The sequence below is a fragment of the Nomascus leucogenys genome, chromosome 5, assembly GCF_006542625.1.
Source record: "Nomascus leucogenys isolate Asia chromosome 5, Asia_NLE_v1, whole genome shotgun sequence".
NCBI classification, from domain to species: domain Eukaryota; kingdom Metazoa; phylum Chordata; class Mammalia; order Primates; family Hylobatidae; genus Nomascus; species Nomascus leucogenys.
The window spans coordinates 127,707,685-127,726,402 of NC_044385.1; the positions used below are offsets into that span (position 1 = coordinate 127,707,685).

The 18,718-nt window shown below is 40.9% G+C and overlaps 1 protein-coding gene across 1 annotated transcript in view; it reads left to right on the plus strand.

The window, feature by feature from the left end:
* Positions 1-2,628: 2,628 nt before the first annotated feature.
* Positions 2,629-18,718, plus strand: part of ITGBL1 (integrin subunit beta like 1) — a 265,662-nt gene continuing 249,572 nt past the window's right edge. The window contains exons 1-2 of the mRNA XM_003270154.2: positions 2,629-2,942; positions 3,890-4,107. Of these exons, the coding sequence (XP_003270202.1) occupies positions 2,845-2,942; positions 3,890-4,107 (316 nt within the window). The 5' untranslated portion in view covers positions 2,629-2,844. The remainder of the gene's footprint in view (positions 2,943-3,889; positions 4,108-18,718) is intronic.

The following is an 18,718-nucleotide window of genomic DNA, read 5'->3' on the forward strand; positions in this document are numbered from 1 at the left end:
TTCCTAGGCAGGCTTTGGAATAGATACTTCCCTTCTATCATTTCCATGTTCTCTGAGTCACTAGGTTTCTAGATGTTGACAGGAAAGCCTGTTCCTATGTCCTTGTACTATCACACGTTGGCAGGATAAAATGTAACTCTAGAATTTGTACTAAAGGTTGGTGGAAATTCCACTCTTAGATCCAGGCACCCTCAGGCGTCAGCCCTGAGCCCTGTGCTTTGCAGGCTTCTCAAGCTATTATTATGTAAAAATAGATATCTTGGGATATTATTCAAATGCACTCTGTGATTTCTTAGAGATGGGGTTGGGGCCTGAGAACTTGCATTTCCATAAATTCCCAAATGATGCTGATGTTGCTGGTCCATGGAGCACGCTTTAAGAACAACTGACTTAGTAATTCCCATTCTGTCTCTTTTAGACAGGCCCTTCCCCCACAGGCTGTAGTTCATGTGACTTAGGAACCTGCCAACTCAGAACCTGTGTCCTTTTTTTCTAAGCCGCACTTTGGGTAGCCAAGACCCCAGAATTACCTGTCCAGACATCCTCCCAAAACTCTGCATACCTGTCCCCAGTCTGTCCTTGCAATAAAAGACTCCACTAGTGTGTACACACCTGTATCTAAGGGTGGCCAGGAAATCAGCTATTTGAAAAAGGTTAAGTCGTGTGAGTAGGGGTTGGGGCGTGCCCCATGCAAAACCTCCCCTATTACAGGATGGAGATTGGGGTAGAAACAGAAAAGAAATGGACTATGATTTTTGTCCTTGCGATAGTTTACTGAGAATGATGTTTTCCAGTTTCATCCATGTCCCTACAAAGGACACGAACTCATCATTTTTTATGGCTGCATAGTATTCCATGGTGTATATGTGCCACATTTTCTTAATCCAGTCTATCGTTGTTGGACATTTGGGTTGGTTCCAACTCTTTGCTATTGTGAATAGTGCCGCAATAAACATACGTGTGCATGTGTCTTTATAGCAGCATGACAAAAAACCAAACACCGCATGTTCTCTCTCATAGGTGGGAATTGAACAATGAGAACTCATGGACACAGGAAGGGGAACATCACACTCCGGGGACTGTTGTGGGGTGGGGGGAGGGGGGAGGGACAGCATTAGGAGATACACTTAATGCTAAATGACGAGTTAATGGGTGCAGGAAATCAACATGGCACATGGATACATATGTAACAAACCTGCACATTGTGCACATGTACCCTAAAACCCTAAAGTATAATAAAAAAAAAAATAAATAAATAAATAAAAAAGAAATGGACTATGATTGGAGGACTTTCATTGTCTTCTTGCTCCAGCAGGCAAGTATTGTGGTGGTCTTACCCTTATACCTACTTATATAAATGACAGGGAGAAATCCCATCCTGTTATGGCTCATCCCTGATTTTAAGGATCTGGGACCACAGATGATTCTTGGATGGTTCTATTTCATGAGAAAGGATTGCATCTACAGTGCTCTTCTTAGGGTGAATGAAAAATGTTTTCCCCTTCTGTATAACCCTCTACACATTTTTCCCAGATGACCATAAATGTAGGGGATAGTGTATGCGCTTTGGATTTCAGCTGAAATACGACTAACTTCCTGTGTGAATTTGAGCAAGTCAGTTGACCTCTTTGCTCTCAGTTTCTTTATCTTTAAAATGGGAGTAAGAATGTCTGCCTGTTCTCTTCCATCTCCTTCTTATTTCTACCCAATTTAATTCGATGCCTTTTTCAGTTTTTTTGTTCAGATGCTACCATCTTTGATTAGATCAAGTGCCTGTATCTCATCTGGAAGTAACTTCTCACTGCACTTGCAACCGTTCGTTCTTTTATGTGGTTTTGTTTTGATTAATGTCTTTCTAGTTCATTGGACTCTGAGAGAGCAGGGATCATGTCTCCTTAGTTCCCTGTTACATTCATTCTATCTTGCACAAAACCTGGCACCTGATAGATGCTAAATCCCCATTTGCTAATGCACAAATAAATGTGTGATTATTGTCATAATTAGAGAAAACATACTAAATGACAGGCACATAGTAGGTGCTTAGTAAATGACACCGATTGTTTTTCAGTGCAATTTGTGCTATAAATAAACATTTAATTTTCTTTTCTCACATTTGATATATGGGGAGAATGGGGTGAATTTGAGACAACTACAATTTAAACTGTCCAAGTCAAGAAAAAAAATGTGGCATGATAAGCTACTGGCCTAAACAGCTGGAAGCATAACACAGTTTTTAAAGACTAAAGAAATTAAATATCCAGTTTAAATCAAAGGATAATAAATGCAAGAAAAAGTTGTATTTGCCAGGTTTCCTTGCCCCCGCCCCAACCCAAACTCCAAAGAGGGCATCTTCTTTAAAAGCGTGTGGTGAAAGTAATTCCTTACCCAAGTGTTCACACGACTGTCACTGGCCTCACCCTTCTTCTCCACAACTCAGGGCTTATTTTAAAGGTCTCTTTAATATCGGCCAGTCCAAATATTCTCTTGTCAAATGTTTCTGGGGCCTGTACTTGAAATCTGTGAACAGGACACTTTTTTTTTTTTTATGTCAAAATAAACCATCTGCTTGTACAACTGTTTCTAATTACTTCCCTGCCTAGACTCTCCACTGAGGGGTTTGGCACCAGCACCCCGCCCAGAGCAGTGCCGCTGCCCAAATCCTCGCAGGCAGCTCATCAACGCAATTGCAACTCCTGCTGGAGCCCCGGACCTGCAAGCCTGGGTGTCCGTCTGCCCGGCCATCTGCTGGTGGCACCTCTCCCTCCTGCCGCCTCCCTCGGTGAACCCCACCTTGCAGAAGTGCAGCTCGCCCTGAGCAGCCCAGGAGCGGCCCAGGAGCTCAGCATGCGTCCCCCAGGCTTCAGGAACTTCTTGCTGCTGGCGTCCTCCCTTCTCTTTGCTGGGTTGTCAGCTGTTCCTCAAAGCTTCTCGCCATCTCTGAGGTAAGTTGGTTTGTTATTCTTCAGTACAGACCTGCCCTGCTTATGTGGCAGGGCTCAAGCTTGCAGGATGGCTGCCCTAAGCCAAGAGCTGTTACTAAATTGGACACGGGATAAACTGTTTTCAACCTGTTCCGTTTCCTCTCCTTATATCTACACTGTGTATTGCCTCATGTCTGTCCTTTTGCTTTTCCTTTGGAAAAATGCAATCATTGAATAAAAATATAATTTTCTCTTCTGCAAATACATATCAGGAGGAATTTCTGCTGTGAGTTAAAATTCTATGTGTACCTGTATCTTCTCACAACCTATAAAGCAGAATGATCTCTGTTTCTCAACAGCAGCAACAGGAGGTCTGTATTACATTTTGTATCACATCCTGAAAGAGACTGAGGCACACTGCAATAGTGAAACTAAACTTTTGAAAAGTAGAGTTCCTAAAGACTGCTTAATGCAAATTATGCCCGATCCTATCATAACATGTCTAACTCTTTCTATAGATTCACCTCTTCTATAATATAACTGCTCATTGGCCATCAGATAGCAGTGGGACGTTTTTTAAAGGAGAACTGAAAAGTCAGCTGAGTGCCATACGTTGGATTACTTTGTATTTAATCTAAATGTGCATAATAAGATTTAGTGATAAACTAGCAAAGAGCAGGGCAGATCACCTCTATCCACCTGGAGGAAGGACCTGTGTCCAGGGGGCAGGTCACCCATTACACATTTTGGGCCCTGGTCATTTCTCTGGTGGGTGATACTTGTTTGCTTGGGAAAATACAGCCCTTCGAGGCAGCGCTTGGACCCCAGAGAGATGTGGGCCTCAGGCTTCCTGTACTTGGGGTTGTACGTCTGCACCTGGAGGGGACAATGGGGAGGAAACGTGGGTTCGGAGCAGGGGGCGGCGTCCGCGTCTGATCCGGCCTGCCGGTTGCTTGTCGCCCGCGCAGGAGCTGGCCGGGCGCCGCCTGCAGGCTGTCCCGGGCCGAGTCGGAGCGCCGCTGCCGCGCACCTGGGCAGCCCCCGGGGGCCGCGCTGTGCCACGGCCGGGGCCGCTGCGACTGCGGCGTCTGCATCTGCCACGTGACTGAGCCGGGCATGTTCTTCGGGCCCCTGTGTGAGTGCCACGAGTGGGTGTGCGAGACCTACGACGGGAGCACCTGTGCAGGTAAGGGGGCGGCGCTGTCTCCTCCCTCGGGAGGTCGGAACTCCTCTTCTGGGATTTCTGCCACTCCCCTAGAAGAGTGAAGGGTGGGGATACGCCTCCTTTCACATAAGCACCAATTAAGTTACTGCAATTGCCACACTTTGGCTAGTTAATTCTGGCATCATTTGTCACAATACTTTTATCCCCCAGGCTCTGAACTTGAATGGAAGTAATATTTTAAAAATTCATTCACTTAATTATATATTTTATTATATATGATAAAAATTATGATTTTTTTAAAGATGGGATCTTGCTATGTTGCCCTGGCTGGTCCCCCAACTCCTGGGCTCAAGCCATCCTCCCTCCTAAGTTTCCCAAAGTGTTGGGATTACAGGCGGGAGCCACTGCACCTGGCCGTCATTTGCTTAATTCTAAAATCTCACTTGCCTCTAAAGTTCCTCATTACAGAATAAATTCCCCAATGTCCTCACAAATGGAGTTATTTTACTGGGTTCTCCTATCCCTATCAAGAATGTTAATCATAATATTTGTAGATCTTTGGCCTGTATTTTATTTTATATAGGAAACAGTGGGAAGGGGAATGTATTATTTTCCTCCATTCTAGGGAGGCAGGTTTTGTCTTTGAAGCCTGATTTGCTCTCTCATCATTATACTATAGTTCACAGGCGGGAGTGCATATCAGAAAACTATAACAAGGAAAAAAGTAAACAGGCACATATTTACTTAGAATGACTGTTCTTGCATTGTTCTAGCTGCTTGAATTTTTGAGTTGCAATGAAACTTGGTATTTTGTAAGGGTGGAGTGAAAATACATTCACTTCCCTTGCACATTTTTAAGGAGTGATTCAGGTTCAGATATTGGAAAGGGTCAAAAAATTCCTTCCCAGAGAACACCCTTAACCTCTTTACCTGTTTCAGATAAATGTGTCATTTTACTTAAGGCCAAGAGCTTCAATTAGTGCCTTGTGAGTGACACAGAACTCCATTAGTGAAAGCACAACACAATGCATTCCAGCCACGGTTTGGCAAATTTGTAGGAAAAACTAGCCTCTTATTTTACCCTCAATGTAGCTAAGAATAATAAGACAGCCAACACTAACATAGAAAGATCAAGAATGAGTTTTTAGCAAAATATTTTTTTCTTGGAACCTGGGCCCAGTAGTGTATAAGTTAGGTTACTTAATATGCAGGCTGCTTGGCAATGCAAAAAATAGTCATAGAAGAAATTTGGAGGGGTGCAGGTGCATCAACTTGATTTGTTTTCCCTGTGAAGCCTGTGGATCAACCCTTTAAAAATACTGAATGCCGGGTGGGGTGGCTCACACCTGTAATCCCAGCACTTTGGGAGGCCGAGGAAGGTGAATCACTTGAGGTCAGGAGTTCAAGACCAGCCTCGCCAACTTGCTGAAACCCAGTCTCTACTAAAAATACAAAAATTAGTCAGGCGTGGTGGCATGTGCCTGTAATCCCAGCTACTTGGGAGGCTGAGGCAGAATTGCTTGAACCTGGGAGGTGGAGGTTGCAGAGAGCCAAGATCGTGCCGCTGCACTCCAGCCTGAGTGACAGAGTGAGACTTCATCTCAATAAATAATAAATAAAAATAAAATATTGGATGCCACAACTTGTTATTTAACTTCGCAGTCCTACAAGCTGCAGTATTATTAAGGGTAGCCCTTTGGAATGAAAGCTAAGTTACCGCCTAATATTTCATTCCAAATTTGACTGTTACTTGGCTTCTCTGACCTATGGCCTCTGGCAAGCCCTCTTCAATATCATGAATTTTGAACAAATTTTCCAGGGCTTTTTCTTTTGTTGTTTTATTAGAGAAGTAAGAGGTAAGATGCAGCCTTTAACTGGTGAAAGTTGTAAGTGCCATCAGATTCACTTTCCCTGTTGAAGAACCTAGGCTGGTGCTTTTCTCTGTGAAACTATGCAGAAGGAATGCTGTGGTAGACAGCGTTCTTTTTTCCCTCCCATAGAAAATGATTTGTTGTTTACTCATAGCATCTTAGTCACTGCATTCCTTCCTTCCTGATACAAAATGCTGGACTGAGTCAAGCATGGTTTTTTTGGTTATGCATGCATTTCTGTAGAAGACGAAATGCTTCTCTTTATTTTAAGACTGAATGGAATAATGAAGTTCATTTTTTATTCTCATCTTGCTGACTGATGCCCATCAAAGCCAGCTCTACAGGGCCTTGAGCAGAATCTGTCCCTGCAAATGCCCTGACCACGTTTGTGGGGCCCATGCGGAGATCCCTACAAGTAGCACATAGGGCTGCCTTGCGAGCTCGTCGACGTATTCCATGCTTCAAATTTAGCTTCTCAGTTTTATTTTTAAGAAGTAGTTCCAATTTTATCACTGTAATATGGAAACATAGCAGGTTTCCTATGTTTATGTGCACCTGTGCTTTTACCTCCATGAAAGTTCCTGTAGGTCCTTTCCAGAAATAGAGTAACTTTCAGAGACCTCTCCAACTTCTAAGAAGAAAACAAAATCCTTCTCTCATAGTACTATATCATGGAGTGATTGAAAGTATGGGCTCTGGGCTGGGTGTGGTGGTTCATGCCTATAATCCTAGCACTTTGGAAGGCTGAAGCGGGTGGATCACCTGAGGTCAGGATTCAAGACTAGCCTGGACAACATGGTGAAACACCATCCCTACTAAAAAACACAAAAATTAGCTGGGCTTGGTGGCATGTGTCTGTAGTCCCAACTACTCGGAAGGCTGAGGCAGGAGAATCGCTTGAACCTGGGAGGCAGAGGTTGCAGTGAGCTGAGATCATGCCATTGCACCCTAGCCTAGGCAACAAGAATGAAACGCTGTCTCAAAAAAAAAGTACGGACTCTGGGAGAAAATTTCCAGGATTCAAATCCTAGTCCTACTACTTAATAGCTGTATGAACTTGGACAGTTACTTAAACATTCTGAGCCTTGATTTCTTCATCTGTAAAATGGGAATAACATTACCTAACTTATAAAATGTAAGGTTTAACATACGTAAAATACTTAGACTAGTGTCTGACATGAAGTAAGTGCTCAGTACATATTAAAATGTATATGTACGTAATATAATATTATTACAGTGATGCATAACAAGTGGGCTAGTATGGATGGAAGGATGGGTGGATGGAGATGACAGATGGGTAGATAGCTGGCCTAGTGTTTGTCGGGCATTTAATGCAGTGAGAGCAATTTACTTCTCTTCATGTAGTCTGGGTCTGTTATTGATTCAAGGCCCAAAAGGTCAAGTAGGGATAAGGATTTTGGCCCAGCCTCAGGGCAGCTGTATTAGATACACTATGCCCTTTTAAAGTGAAGTCCATTGGGATTTTTATAATGTGAATCATAAGAAACATACTTACTATAGTTTGCGCTGGTTGAAAGTGATTAGGTTCCCGCCATTAGAAGTCTATTTCTTCCAGTGTCCACTTGTTCATGGCACATCCATCTTCCACAGACTTTTATAGCATAAAGATCCAGCCACGTGAGTGTTCCTATGCATGTGATGGTCTATTAAGGGGTAAAATAATTTTGGTAGAATGGTGAAACCCTGTCTCTACTAAATATACAAAAATTAGCTGGGTGTGGTGGTGTGCGCCTTGTAGTCCCAGCTACTCGGGAGGCTGAGGCAAGAGAATTGCTTGAACCCAGGAGGCAGAGGTTGCAGTGAGCCAAGATTGCGCCATTGCACTCCAGCCTGGGTGACTGAGTGACACTCCATCACAAAAAAAAAAAAAAAAAAAGAAAGAATGGCAAAATGTTTGATTGCATGGAAAGAAACTTTCAGTTGATATTTCTAAAGCATTCCTGGTTGACCCCATGACCAGCTACAATGACACTTAAACAATATATTGTTTTCTTAGAAATCTTTTGAAATTGCTGTTGAAATATGTCTCTTAAAGAGTTTCAGTTTTAGTAATTTAGGAAGAGCTAATTGAATTCAATTTAGCAACACTTGTGAAGCACTGCATATTTTCTAGGCTCTGTCCTGTTGAAGGGAGTGTAAAGATGAGGGATAGAAGGCAGCTTACCATTGAGTAGGGAGACACAGAGAAATACCAGATATCTGTAATGTAATGCAAGGTATCATTTGTACAAATTTTTATGAGGGCTCCATTGAGGCAGAGATTATATATTATGGTTAAAAGTTCTTGAGAAAGAGGTAGCATTTGACATAAGCACTTAAGTACTGGGAGATTTTTTTTTATTCCTCTATAAATATTTATTCAAAAAATAAAACACAGCCAAACATAATACAAAAAGCATGCCATAAATGTTCTATTTTTGGAGTTTTTCTGCATGAAGCAATTGAGATTTTAGTTATTTTTTTATTATTATTATACTTTAAGTTTTAGGGTACATGTGCACAATGTGCAAGTTTGTTACATATGTATCCATGTGCCATGTTGGTGTGCTGCACCCATTAACTCATCATTTAACATTAGGTATGTCTCCTAATGCTGTCCCTCCCCCCTCCCCCCACACCCCATGACAGGCCCCGGAGTGTGATGTTCCCCTTTCTGTGTCCATGTGTTCTCATTGTTCACTTCCCACCTATGAGTGAGAACATGCAGTGTTTGGTTTTTTGTCCTTGCGATAGTTTGCTGAGAATGATGGTTTCCAGTTTCATCCATGTCCCTACAAAGGACATGAACTCATCATTTTTTATGGCTGCATAGTATTCCATGGTGTATATGTGCCACATTTTCTTAATCCAGTCTGTCTTTGTTGAACATTTGGGTTGGTTCCAAGTCTTTGCTATTGTGAATAGTGCCGCAATAGACATACGTGTGCGTGTGTCCTTATAGCAGCATGGTTTATAATCCTTTGGGTATATACCCAGTACTGGGAGATTTTTTAATCCAAAAAGTGGACTGTTGGAATTCTGAGTAAGGAAAATCTTAAGCAAAAGTGTAGAAGCAAAAAAACATGGGATGTTTGGGAAATAGGGCTACAAGGGTTGGCTTGGCTGGATCTTAGAGCTGTAAGGAAAGTAATAAAAGATATGTTGAGAATTACAGTTGATCATATTGTAGAGAGCTTGTTCTTGATTAAACAGCATATAAGAGCTATTAAGAGTCAAAATATAGGAGTGATCATTAGTGCTCTGATTTATGGAAAGAAATACAGTCATTCCTTGGTATCTGCTGGGGATTAGTTCTAGGGAGCCTCCCCCACCAGTGGATACCAAGGATGTTCCAGTCTCTCATATAAAATGGTGTAGTATTTGCATGTAACCTATACACATCCTCCAGTAAACTTTAAATCATCTCTTGATTACATATAATACCTCATGCAATGTAAATGCTATGTAAATAGTTGTTATACCATATGTTAGTTGTATTATTTTGTACTACACTGTTTTTTTTTTTCTGAATAATTTTAATCTGCCAATGAGGAGCCCACATATATGGAGGGCCGACTATATGGTGCCCCAAAGCATGGCAAGTTAAAGTAGAGAACCAGTGGGGAGGAACTCCATGGGAGAGGCAATAAGAACAGAATTATTGTTTTTTTAAAGGCCGTTTAAAAGTAAAATCGGTATGAATTAGTGTCCAAGGATGAGTAAGATGAATTAAAACTCATGCTGGGTTTTTAAGTCTGCGAGATCGGAAATGTGATGGAACTGATGGAATCAAGAAATCACAGGAAAGAACCAGATAACCAAATCGATGACTTAAAGTTCTTTTAAAAGAACTCTTTTTAAGTGGAATTGATATAAAATGAAAAATTAATGCTAGCAGAAAGAGATTCCGATTTCATTGGCCACCACGTTTGGGGCAGGATGGGAATCTTGTCTGAATTGTTAATGTGGGTTAACTTGTTTGTGTTATTAACTTTGAGCCAGTTTTTTAATTTACCTGATATTTAGTACCTTTTTCTGCAACAATATCCTTATGGATATGAAGAACCTTATATTCTGTGACACTGAGCATGATTTTATATATGTATGTATAAATTTATTTAATATTCATATCCTTTATATACTTCTACATTTATTCAGACTATCAGCCATCCTTAGCTGGGTGTAGTGGCTCACACCTGTAATCCCAGCACTTTGGGAGGCTGAGGTAGGTGGGATGGCTTGATCTCAGGAGTTTGAGACCAGCCTGGGGAACATGGTGAAACCCTGTCTCTACAAAAGATACAAAAATCAGCTGGGCATGGTGCACACCTGTAGTTCCAGCTACTAGGGAGGCTGAGAGGGGAGGAGGATGGCTTGAGCCCAGGAGGCATAGGTTGCAGTGAGCCATGATCATGCCACTGCACTCCAGCCTGAGCAACAGAGGGAGGCCCTGTTTCAAATAAATAAATAAATAAAAATAAAAAATAAATATAATCCATTCTTATAAACATTGATTTTTATGTACAAATATTAACAATACAACAATTAAAATAATTAGAATACATTGAAACATTTTTAATATGTAAAAATTAGTAATTTTTTTTCTTGAAGATATTTGACTTTTATACCATGAAGTAAGTAGTATAGGAACTATATGTGATTATTCGTGAGAACTGGACTTCCTGGCTCTTGAGGCTGTCTGAGGACTGTTTAACTTGCCTTTCCCTTCCAATTGCATTTTTCTTAGATTGTTGAATGATTTCCCTCCAAGCCTACTTGTGGATTTACTCAGGCTTTTTCTTTACTAGTCTTTTTCTATTTTTCATCTTCTCTCCCTTCCTTCAATCCTCATCCTGTCTTCCTTGCCTACTCGTTTACCTCCATCTAGCCCATCTTGGATTTACCACCCCCTCTCTTTCACAAAATAGCCCTTCCATGTCTCTGAGTCAGAGGCACCAAGCACATAAGAATATTATCTGCCTTGAATCCCCTTCACCAATAAATAAATGTCTGGAACAGACAGACTGGCTTTCACATTGCCTCTTTCCTGTATTTTCTTCATAGTCTTCACATCGCTTGTAGTTTCTGGAAACACATTCAGGAGTTCCCCATTAGCTCACCCACTGCATGTAAGCCATTTTTCGGGAGCTCTATTTTCTTACATTCATCTGTGTTGGATAAATGCATATTGTCTTAGCCCAAGTGACGTATAAAAGTTAAATGTTTTCGTTCTGAAAGCAAGTGCCAAACATGCACAGCAATTTTCCTCAATTGTACTGCTTTATTTGGACAGGGCTCTGCAGCTCTACCATGATCTCTTAGTCTGTTTTGTGTTGCTGTAAAAGAATACCTGAGACTGGGTAGGTTGTAAAGGAAAGAGGTTTATTTGGCTTACAGTTTTGCAGGCTGTACAAACAAGACACCAGCATGTGCTAGGCTTCTGGCGAGGCCTCAGGAAGCCTTTACTTATGGAAAGTGAGGGGGGACTGGCATGTCACATGGCAAGAGAAGGAGCAAGAGATAGAGAGAGGGGCACCACATTCTTTTAAGCAACCAGCTGTCCTGTGAGCAAATAGAGAACTCACTCATGACCTTGGGGAGGGCACCAAGCCATTCATGAGGGATCCACCCCCATAACCCAAACACCTCCCACTTGATTCCACCTACAAGATTGGAGATCACATTTCAACATGAGATTTGGAGGGGACACACATCCAAACTATATCACACAGAGACAGACATACCTTGCCCTGGACTAGGTCATCCCTGCACCTTGATGGTCTAGAGGAACATATTTATAGCATTGTGGTATTTAGATAAAATAGTATCAATGTGAGAAATTCAGACGTTATTTTCTATGTAAAGTTTCCCCAGAATGAGAAAGGAACATATGGAAACAAATTTATTTGTATTACAAATTTTAAATTTGCAAAACATAAACCTCCCTCATGAGGTTCTCAGAGTCTTCGATATATTTTGAAACACGATGCTAAAACTGACATCGCATGTTCTTGATATCATAAACCCCCACAAAAGCTGCTCAGCTCTCTGGGCCTCAGATACACATTGTTACATCTGACCTTGTGACTCACCATGTTCATGTTCTTGACGTAGGTGATCGATGCCCTAGAAGGGGCTGGGTGTAGTGGCTCACACTGCCTGTAATCCTAGCACTTTGAGAAGTCGAGGTGGGAGGATCCTTGAAGCCCAGTAGTTCGAGACCAGCCTAGGCAGCATAACAAGACCTGCTCCCTACTAAAAATTTTTAAAAAATTGCCAGACACAGTGGTGGGTGCCCGTAGTGCCAGCTATCAGGAGGCTAAGACAGGAGGCTCATTTGAGCACGGGAGATTAAGGCTGAAGTGAGCTATGATCAGGCCACTGCACTCCAGCCTAGGTGAGAGAATTAGACCCTGTCTCAAAAAAATAAAAAAAAAGTAAAAAATTCCCTGGGAGTAGAGAGCCCCGTTATCGTTCTTCGGGGGAATTCCCTGTCTGCAAAGTTAGGAAGTAAGACAAGACATTTTGCCAAGCTTCATATCCTGCCCTTGTATTTTTCTATTGCTGCTATAACAAATTACCACAAACCTTGAGGCTTAAACAGCTCAAATGTCTTTTCTAGAGTTCTGTAGGTCTCAAGGTCCCCTGACATGGGACTTCCAGGGCCAAGGTGTTGATAGGCTCTGTTCTTTTCTGAAGACTCTAGGAGAGAATCCGTTTCCTGGTTATTGGTGTTGAGATAATTTAGTTCTGTGTGGTTGTAAGACTGTGGTCCCCAGTTCCTTGCTGGCTGTCAGTTGGGGTCCCTCTTGTCTTCTAGAAGCTGCTTTCGGGTCCTTACAAGTACCCCACTCCCAAATCTCAAAACCGGAAACAGGTCGTGAGACCTTTCTCACACTGCCATCTTCCAGAGCCTCTTCCATCGTCACATCCCTTCTTACCACCGTCAGAAAACATACTCCACTTTTAAGGTCTATTTTAATTAGACTGAACCCAGATAATCCAGGATAACCTTCCCATCCAAGACTCATAAACTTCATCACATCAGCAAAGTCACTTTTGCCATGTAAGGTGACATATTTACAGGTTTCAGGAGCAAGGGTATGGCTATCTTTGAGGGCCCAAATAGTCTTCTCAGCATAATCACCCTCCTATAAAGTGCAGGGCACTCTGTATGTGTGAATGGCAAGGGAGGGGTTCCAACTCCATTCACATCTGGCTGTTGGTATGCTCTATCGAGGATGCAAGGGCTGAGTCTTTTCCTTCTTTTCCGAGGTTATCTACATGATCTAATTGTTCTGGTCCCAGTCTTTTCCATATCATATCTTTTTTTTTTTTTTTTTGAGATGGAGTCTCGCTGTGTTGCCCAGGCTGGAGTGCAGTGGAGCAATCTCAGCTCACTGCAACCTCCACTTCCTGGGGTCAAGTGATACGCCTGCCTCAGCCTCCTGAGTAGCTGGGACTATAGGCATGCGCCCCCCACACCTGGCTAATTTTTGTATGTTTAGTAGAGACAGGGCTTCACCATGTTGGCCAGGCTGGTCTCTAACTTCTGACCTCAGGTGACCCACCTGCCTTGGCCTCCCAAAGTGCTGGGATTACAAGCGTGAGCCATGGCACCTGGCCTTTTCCATATCATTTCTGATAAAGAACACTAAGTGTCTTTCTAAAGCATGAAGAGGGACTTAAGCCCAACAGTTGCCTGCATTCAGTTCCTGACATTGTCACTTGCCCACTGTGGAGCTACAGGGAGGTTACCCAAGAGGTTACAACCTCCGTTTCCTTATGGTTGAAAAGAAGGCAATAATAAGACCAAATAGGGATAATGACAGTGCCAAACACATATGAGTGATTAATAAATCACTGGAGTTATTATGCTTAAATATGCTAGACACCCCTCTCCTACCCTAGAGTAATTCCTGGTCCTAAGATATTTATTTTCAAATAAGCAATTTTCTGTCCATGTTATATCTTCCGCTGGTACTAAATTCATGTCTTGGAATTACTCTGGTAGTCTTTGAACTATTCTATCCCAGCCAGCTTGCCTGCTCTATAGTACCAGGGCTGGGTGTGCCCTCAGCCCTGGCCAGCATGAGGAATCTGAGAGCTTACTGCGTCATGCCCCAACTCACCGCACTGCCAGCCTTCTGAGTCTTGTATATGTCTTTGTCTCAGAACCTGCCTTTTGTGTTCCTGTCCCTGAAATCTGCACGCTGATTTATACCATCATAATTGATCTAATGGAATGCTCCAGAACCCTACCCTCAGAACTGTGTAATTAGTCCTTGAATTTGGAATTTTCATTCTTTTTCTCTGCTGGAAACCTTTAGATGTCTGCAAACTCCCAGGGCTTACTCTGTAAGTGCAATTCTGCTTCTGACTCTTCCCTCTTGTATTTCTAGGGTGTTCCTTGATCTCCTCTAAATTGCTGATCCCAAATAGTTGATCCCAGAAACTGCTTCTTCAGTTGTAAAACTGCAGAAAGCAACACAATAAAAAAACCAAATCAAAATAACTTACAGATTTTTAAAAATTTGTAGTAAACATTACCGAATGTTCTGGAGACATTGGGTTGTGTGTTATTTAATCATAAGAATGCAAACAACTAAAGATTGAATAGGAGTAATTCTAGTTTTTTTTTTTTTTTTTTTTTTTTTTTTTTTTTTTTTTTTTTTTTTTTTTTTTTTTGAGACGGATTCTCGCTCTGCCACCCAGGCTGGAGTGTAGTGGTGCGATCTCAGCTCACTGCAACCTCCACCCCCCGGGTCCAAGCGATTCTCCTGCCTCAGCCTCCTGAGTAGCAGGGACTACAGGCGCCCACCATCACGCCTGGCTAATTTTTGTATTTTTAGTAGAGACTGGGTTTTGCCATGTTGGCCAGGCTGGTCTCAAACTCCTGACCTCAGGTGATCCACCCGCCTCAGCCTCCCAAAGTGCTGGGATTACAGGCATGAGCCACTGCGCCTGACCCATTCTTAAAACTCCCAATGCTCTGTTATGTACTTCAGCCTCTCTTCTTTATCCTGTTTGAACCCCTCCTTCTCATCACATTTCTTTTTTTTAATTTCATTTTCAAATAATGTTCATTTTTCACAAGGAGTTTAGTTATTATTTCTGTCATCTCATTTTTTGCCCATCCATGGCCTCTAAAGTCTTGACTTGTACCCCAAGTGTTGATGTCCTCAGATATTAAGGATACAAACATATATGCATGTGTCTGTATGTATATATGTAGTCTTTTACATTCTGGTTTATTGTGTGTATGTATACAGAAATGAGAAGACCCAGGGAGGGTCTCTCTCTCTCTCTCTCTCTCTATATATATATATATATATATATGTATACACATATATATGTATACATACATATTTGATACCCTAATTTTATACACATATGCCATACATATGTGAATATGTAAGTATGTGCACAAACATACATATATATGTGTGTTTGGATATATGTGTGAGTCTAAATGTCATACACAGGGACATACATGTGTAAGTCCTTTTCTGGTAGACTACTACCTGCAGATCAAAGTCAAGTCCACTTTCAAATTTCTGTAATGCTGACACTCTTGATATAAAGGTTGCTTGGGATTGATACCACATGTGTAAACCTGCTAGAAATCAATATCTCATTGGGGAATACTTTTGTGTCTTTCTCTTTTTAATGAATGCTATGAAAACAATGACATATCATTTGGGTGATTCATAATTGGATTATTTTTTTCACTATGGAGTTAACTAAATGCTTTTAGGCTGCTCAAGTCACATTCAAATTACAGTTAATTGTTGGTAAATGGTCCTCATCTTATACTGAAACTGTGCAAAGATAGAAAAGAGAAAACAGTTTCTTTTCTTTTTTCAAAATAAGTAATAGTGACATTCTTATCACTAATATATTTTGATGCTATATACATTTTTGTGGAGTATTTGGAAATGTCACCAAAATTAGGTTTCATTGGAAATCCTTGAGTCTAGGGTTGGAGACAAAAATCACTCAGGATTCTCTTATAGCTGTCCTCTGAAAGACATAGTCTTAAAAATACAAAACTATGATAAATTTTCTCTATCTTTGAGGCAATAATAGCTGCTTGTATTATTTTGCTTCTAATAATAAATTCTGGTTTCTATTAACAGATATGCTATTCTTTGCTAAATTACTCTGAATTTTGTAGTCGCATCTACAAGGAAGGAAGAAAAAAGGAAATAAAATAATGTGATAAATCAGCTTCAGATTTGTCTGGATTTAAGACCCTCTGCCTTAAGAAGCAGCTTGCATCAATGGAAAAATAACTGGATTAGGAGACAGGAGAAACAGGCTCTATTATCCACTTTTCCACTTGTCTACTATGTGATCTTGGCAAATAACAAAAATGTCAACCTAAGCCTCAGTCACCCATTTATATTTGATATAATACTTCTGACTTTTTTGAAGGGAAGGTATGAGGTTGAGGATCCCTGCAATGAGTAATTGGCACTTTGTAGGGGCTCAGTAAATATATGTTCAGTGAATAAATGAGATTCAGCTTATTTGAATTACCATTATGGCTATGGAATAAATATTTAGGTAAAGGCATCTGAAAAGATTAATAATTGAGGATAGTGGTAACCGTGTAGAGCATAGAGGATAAAGACACTCATAACTTTAAGAGCAGAGGTAGTGATGTTACTGATAAACAGTTGACAAGCCAACCAAAATGAAGACGTGGAGTCAGAAAGGCCAAGAAAACTTGGAGGGGAGGGGATCCTCTTAGTCATCCAACTAAACTATGGCCAACTTTGACTCATCCTTTTCATTGCTCTCCTATCCTGCCAATATTGCTAATGTTTTTACTTAATTTTCTGCTGAATTTAGTTCTATTGCTAGTGCCTTAGCTTGGCCTTCATTTCCCTTGACAAGGAATATTAATAATAGTTAAGTTCTTATCACACCTCAGGCTTCATTCAGGCTGTCTTCCTGTATACCATCCTGTATGGTGAATCACCATAAGTGACATTTTGTCAAGTATCCGTGCTTTTCAAATTCACTTCAAAGATCATTCTAACCATTTATACTGGCCACTTATTCTGTACCCCTGCTTTGATTCACTTCCTGAGGGTATATACTATAGGTATCAAATCTAAACTTTGTCTTCCAATCTACTTGGCCATTAAGACATTCTAGAATCTGATTCCTCTTCAATGGCATGCTGACCCTGCTTCCTCTTTCTCACCCTGTATGCTCCCATCTCTCTAGTTAGATCTTAACATCACCGTCACTTAATACAGCCTACACCAAACACATTTTTCATGATTTCACGTGTTTTCTTATGTTTACCAATATGCTGAATATTCTGAATACTAGCACCATCTCACGTATTTTTCTGGAAACTAAAAACAAACATATTTAGCACAAAAAACAGGTATTTAGCACAGTTCTGAGTAAACAGTACAGATCAATCTTTCCTGGAACTCTGCTTTGTATGGTTTTGAATTACTGTCTAGTGTCCTTTTATGTCAACCCGAAGGATTCCTTTAGAATTTGTTGCAGGGTAGATGCTTTAGTCCATTCAGGCTGCTGTAACAAAATACCCTAGACTGAGTAATTTAGAAACAGGACAAATTTCATGCTCACAGTTCTGGAGGCTGGGAAGTCTAGAATCAAGGTGACAACAGATTCAGTGTATGGTGAGGGCTCATTTTCGGCTTCCTGCATGGCACCTTTATCCTCACGTGTTGGAAGGGGTAAACAGGCTCCCCCAATCCTCTTTTATAAGGGCACTAATCCCGCTCATGACCTAATCACCTCCTAAAGACCCACCCACCTTCTTAATACTGTCACGTTGGGAATTAGGTTCCAAAATATCGGTCAATATTTGTATCATAGCAGCTGGTCTACTAGCTGACTTTGGCAAAGGGAAACCTCACATCAGTGGGAGGGGAATATTGAAGCCTTTGTCCTTTGGGAAATTTAGCTTCCAAACCTGGTCTGAGATTTAAAGGCAAGAGTCACACCTAAGAAGGTGGAAAAGTCTGGTACTGCTAGACTGAGAGTATCAGGGGAATTTACCAGGGCGTTTTTGAGACTCTATGTGGGTAAATTCTCAAGCTATTTTCTATTAACTTCTAAATTGATAAAGATAGAGAGCTGCATGGAGGTTGCAAATCTCATTTTCTTTGGAAAAGGAGTGCTTTGTCTTTCCAAGAATCACATTTCCTGGCAAATAAGAAACTATATTTTGTAATAGAAGTCATTCTTCTGTCTACTCTAAATCATCTTACTTAAGGCTGGGTAGAAGAATGAGGGCTTTATAAAGAGAAAAGAAAAATAAGACTTTTATAAGGGTGCTTACTGACTTGACCTTGTACAACCCCACCCTTAAGTTATACGATAAAATCAGTCCCTGTGCCAAGAGCTCTATCGTTGTAATTGTTTGTACATAGTCACTAGTTCAAACACCGAATTATTCAAAGTGAATACCTACCCACTCTAGTTTCCTGCTCTGTTATTTTATCTGGAAACTTCCTAGGGAAAGGTAGGCTAAAATTTTTTTTAAAAAAAGAGGTCAATGAGTTTTGGCATTGCTTAAAAACTTCTCTTATGGCCAGGTATTAACTGTAAATTCATGACTTAGTCAGTGGGGTAGAGTAAGGAGCCAAAATCAGAAAATGAAAACGTGGTAAATGCATTTCCTAATTGTTCATCACTGCTTTTTCAAAGCTATCATTTTCTGCTGAGCAAAATAGTTAGACAAAACTAGTTATTTTTATAAACAAAGT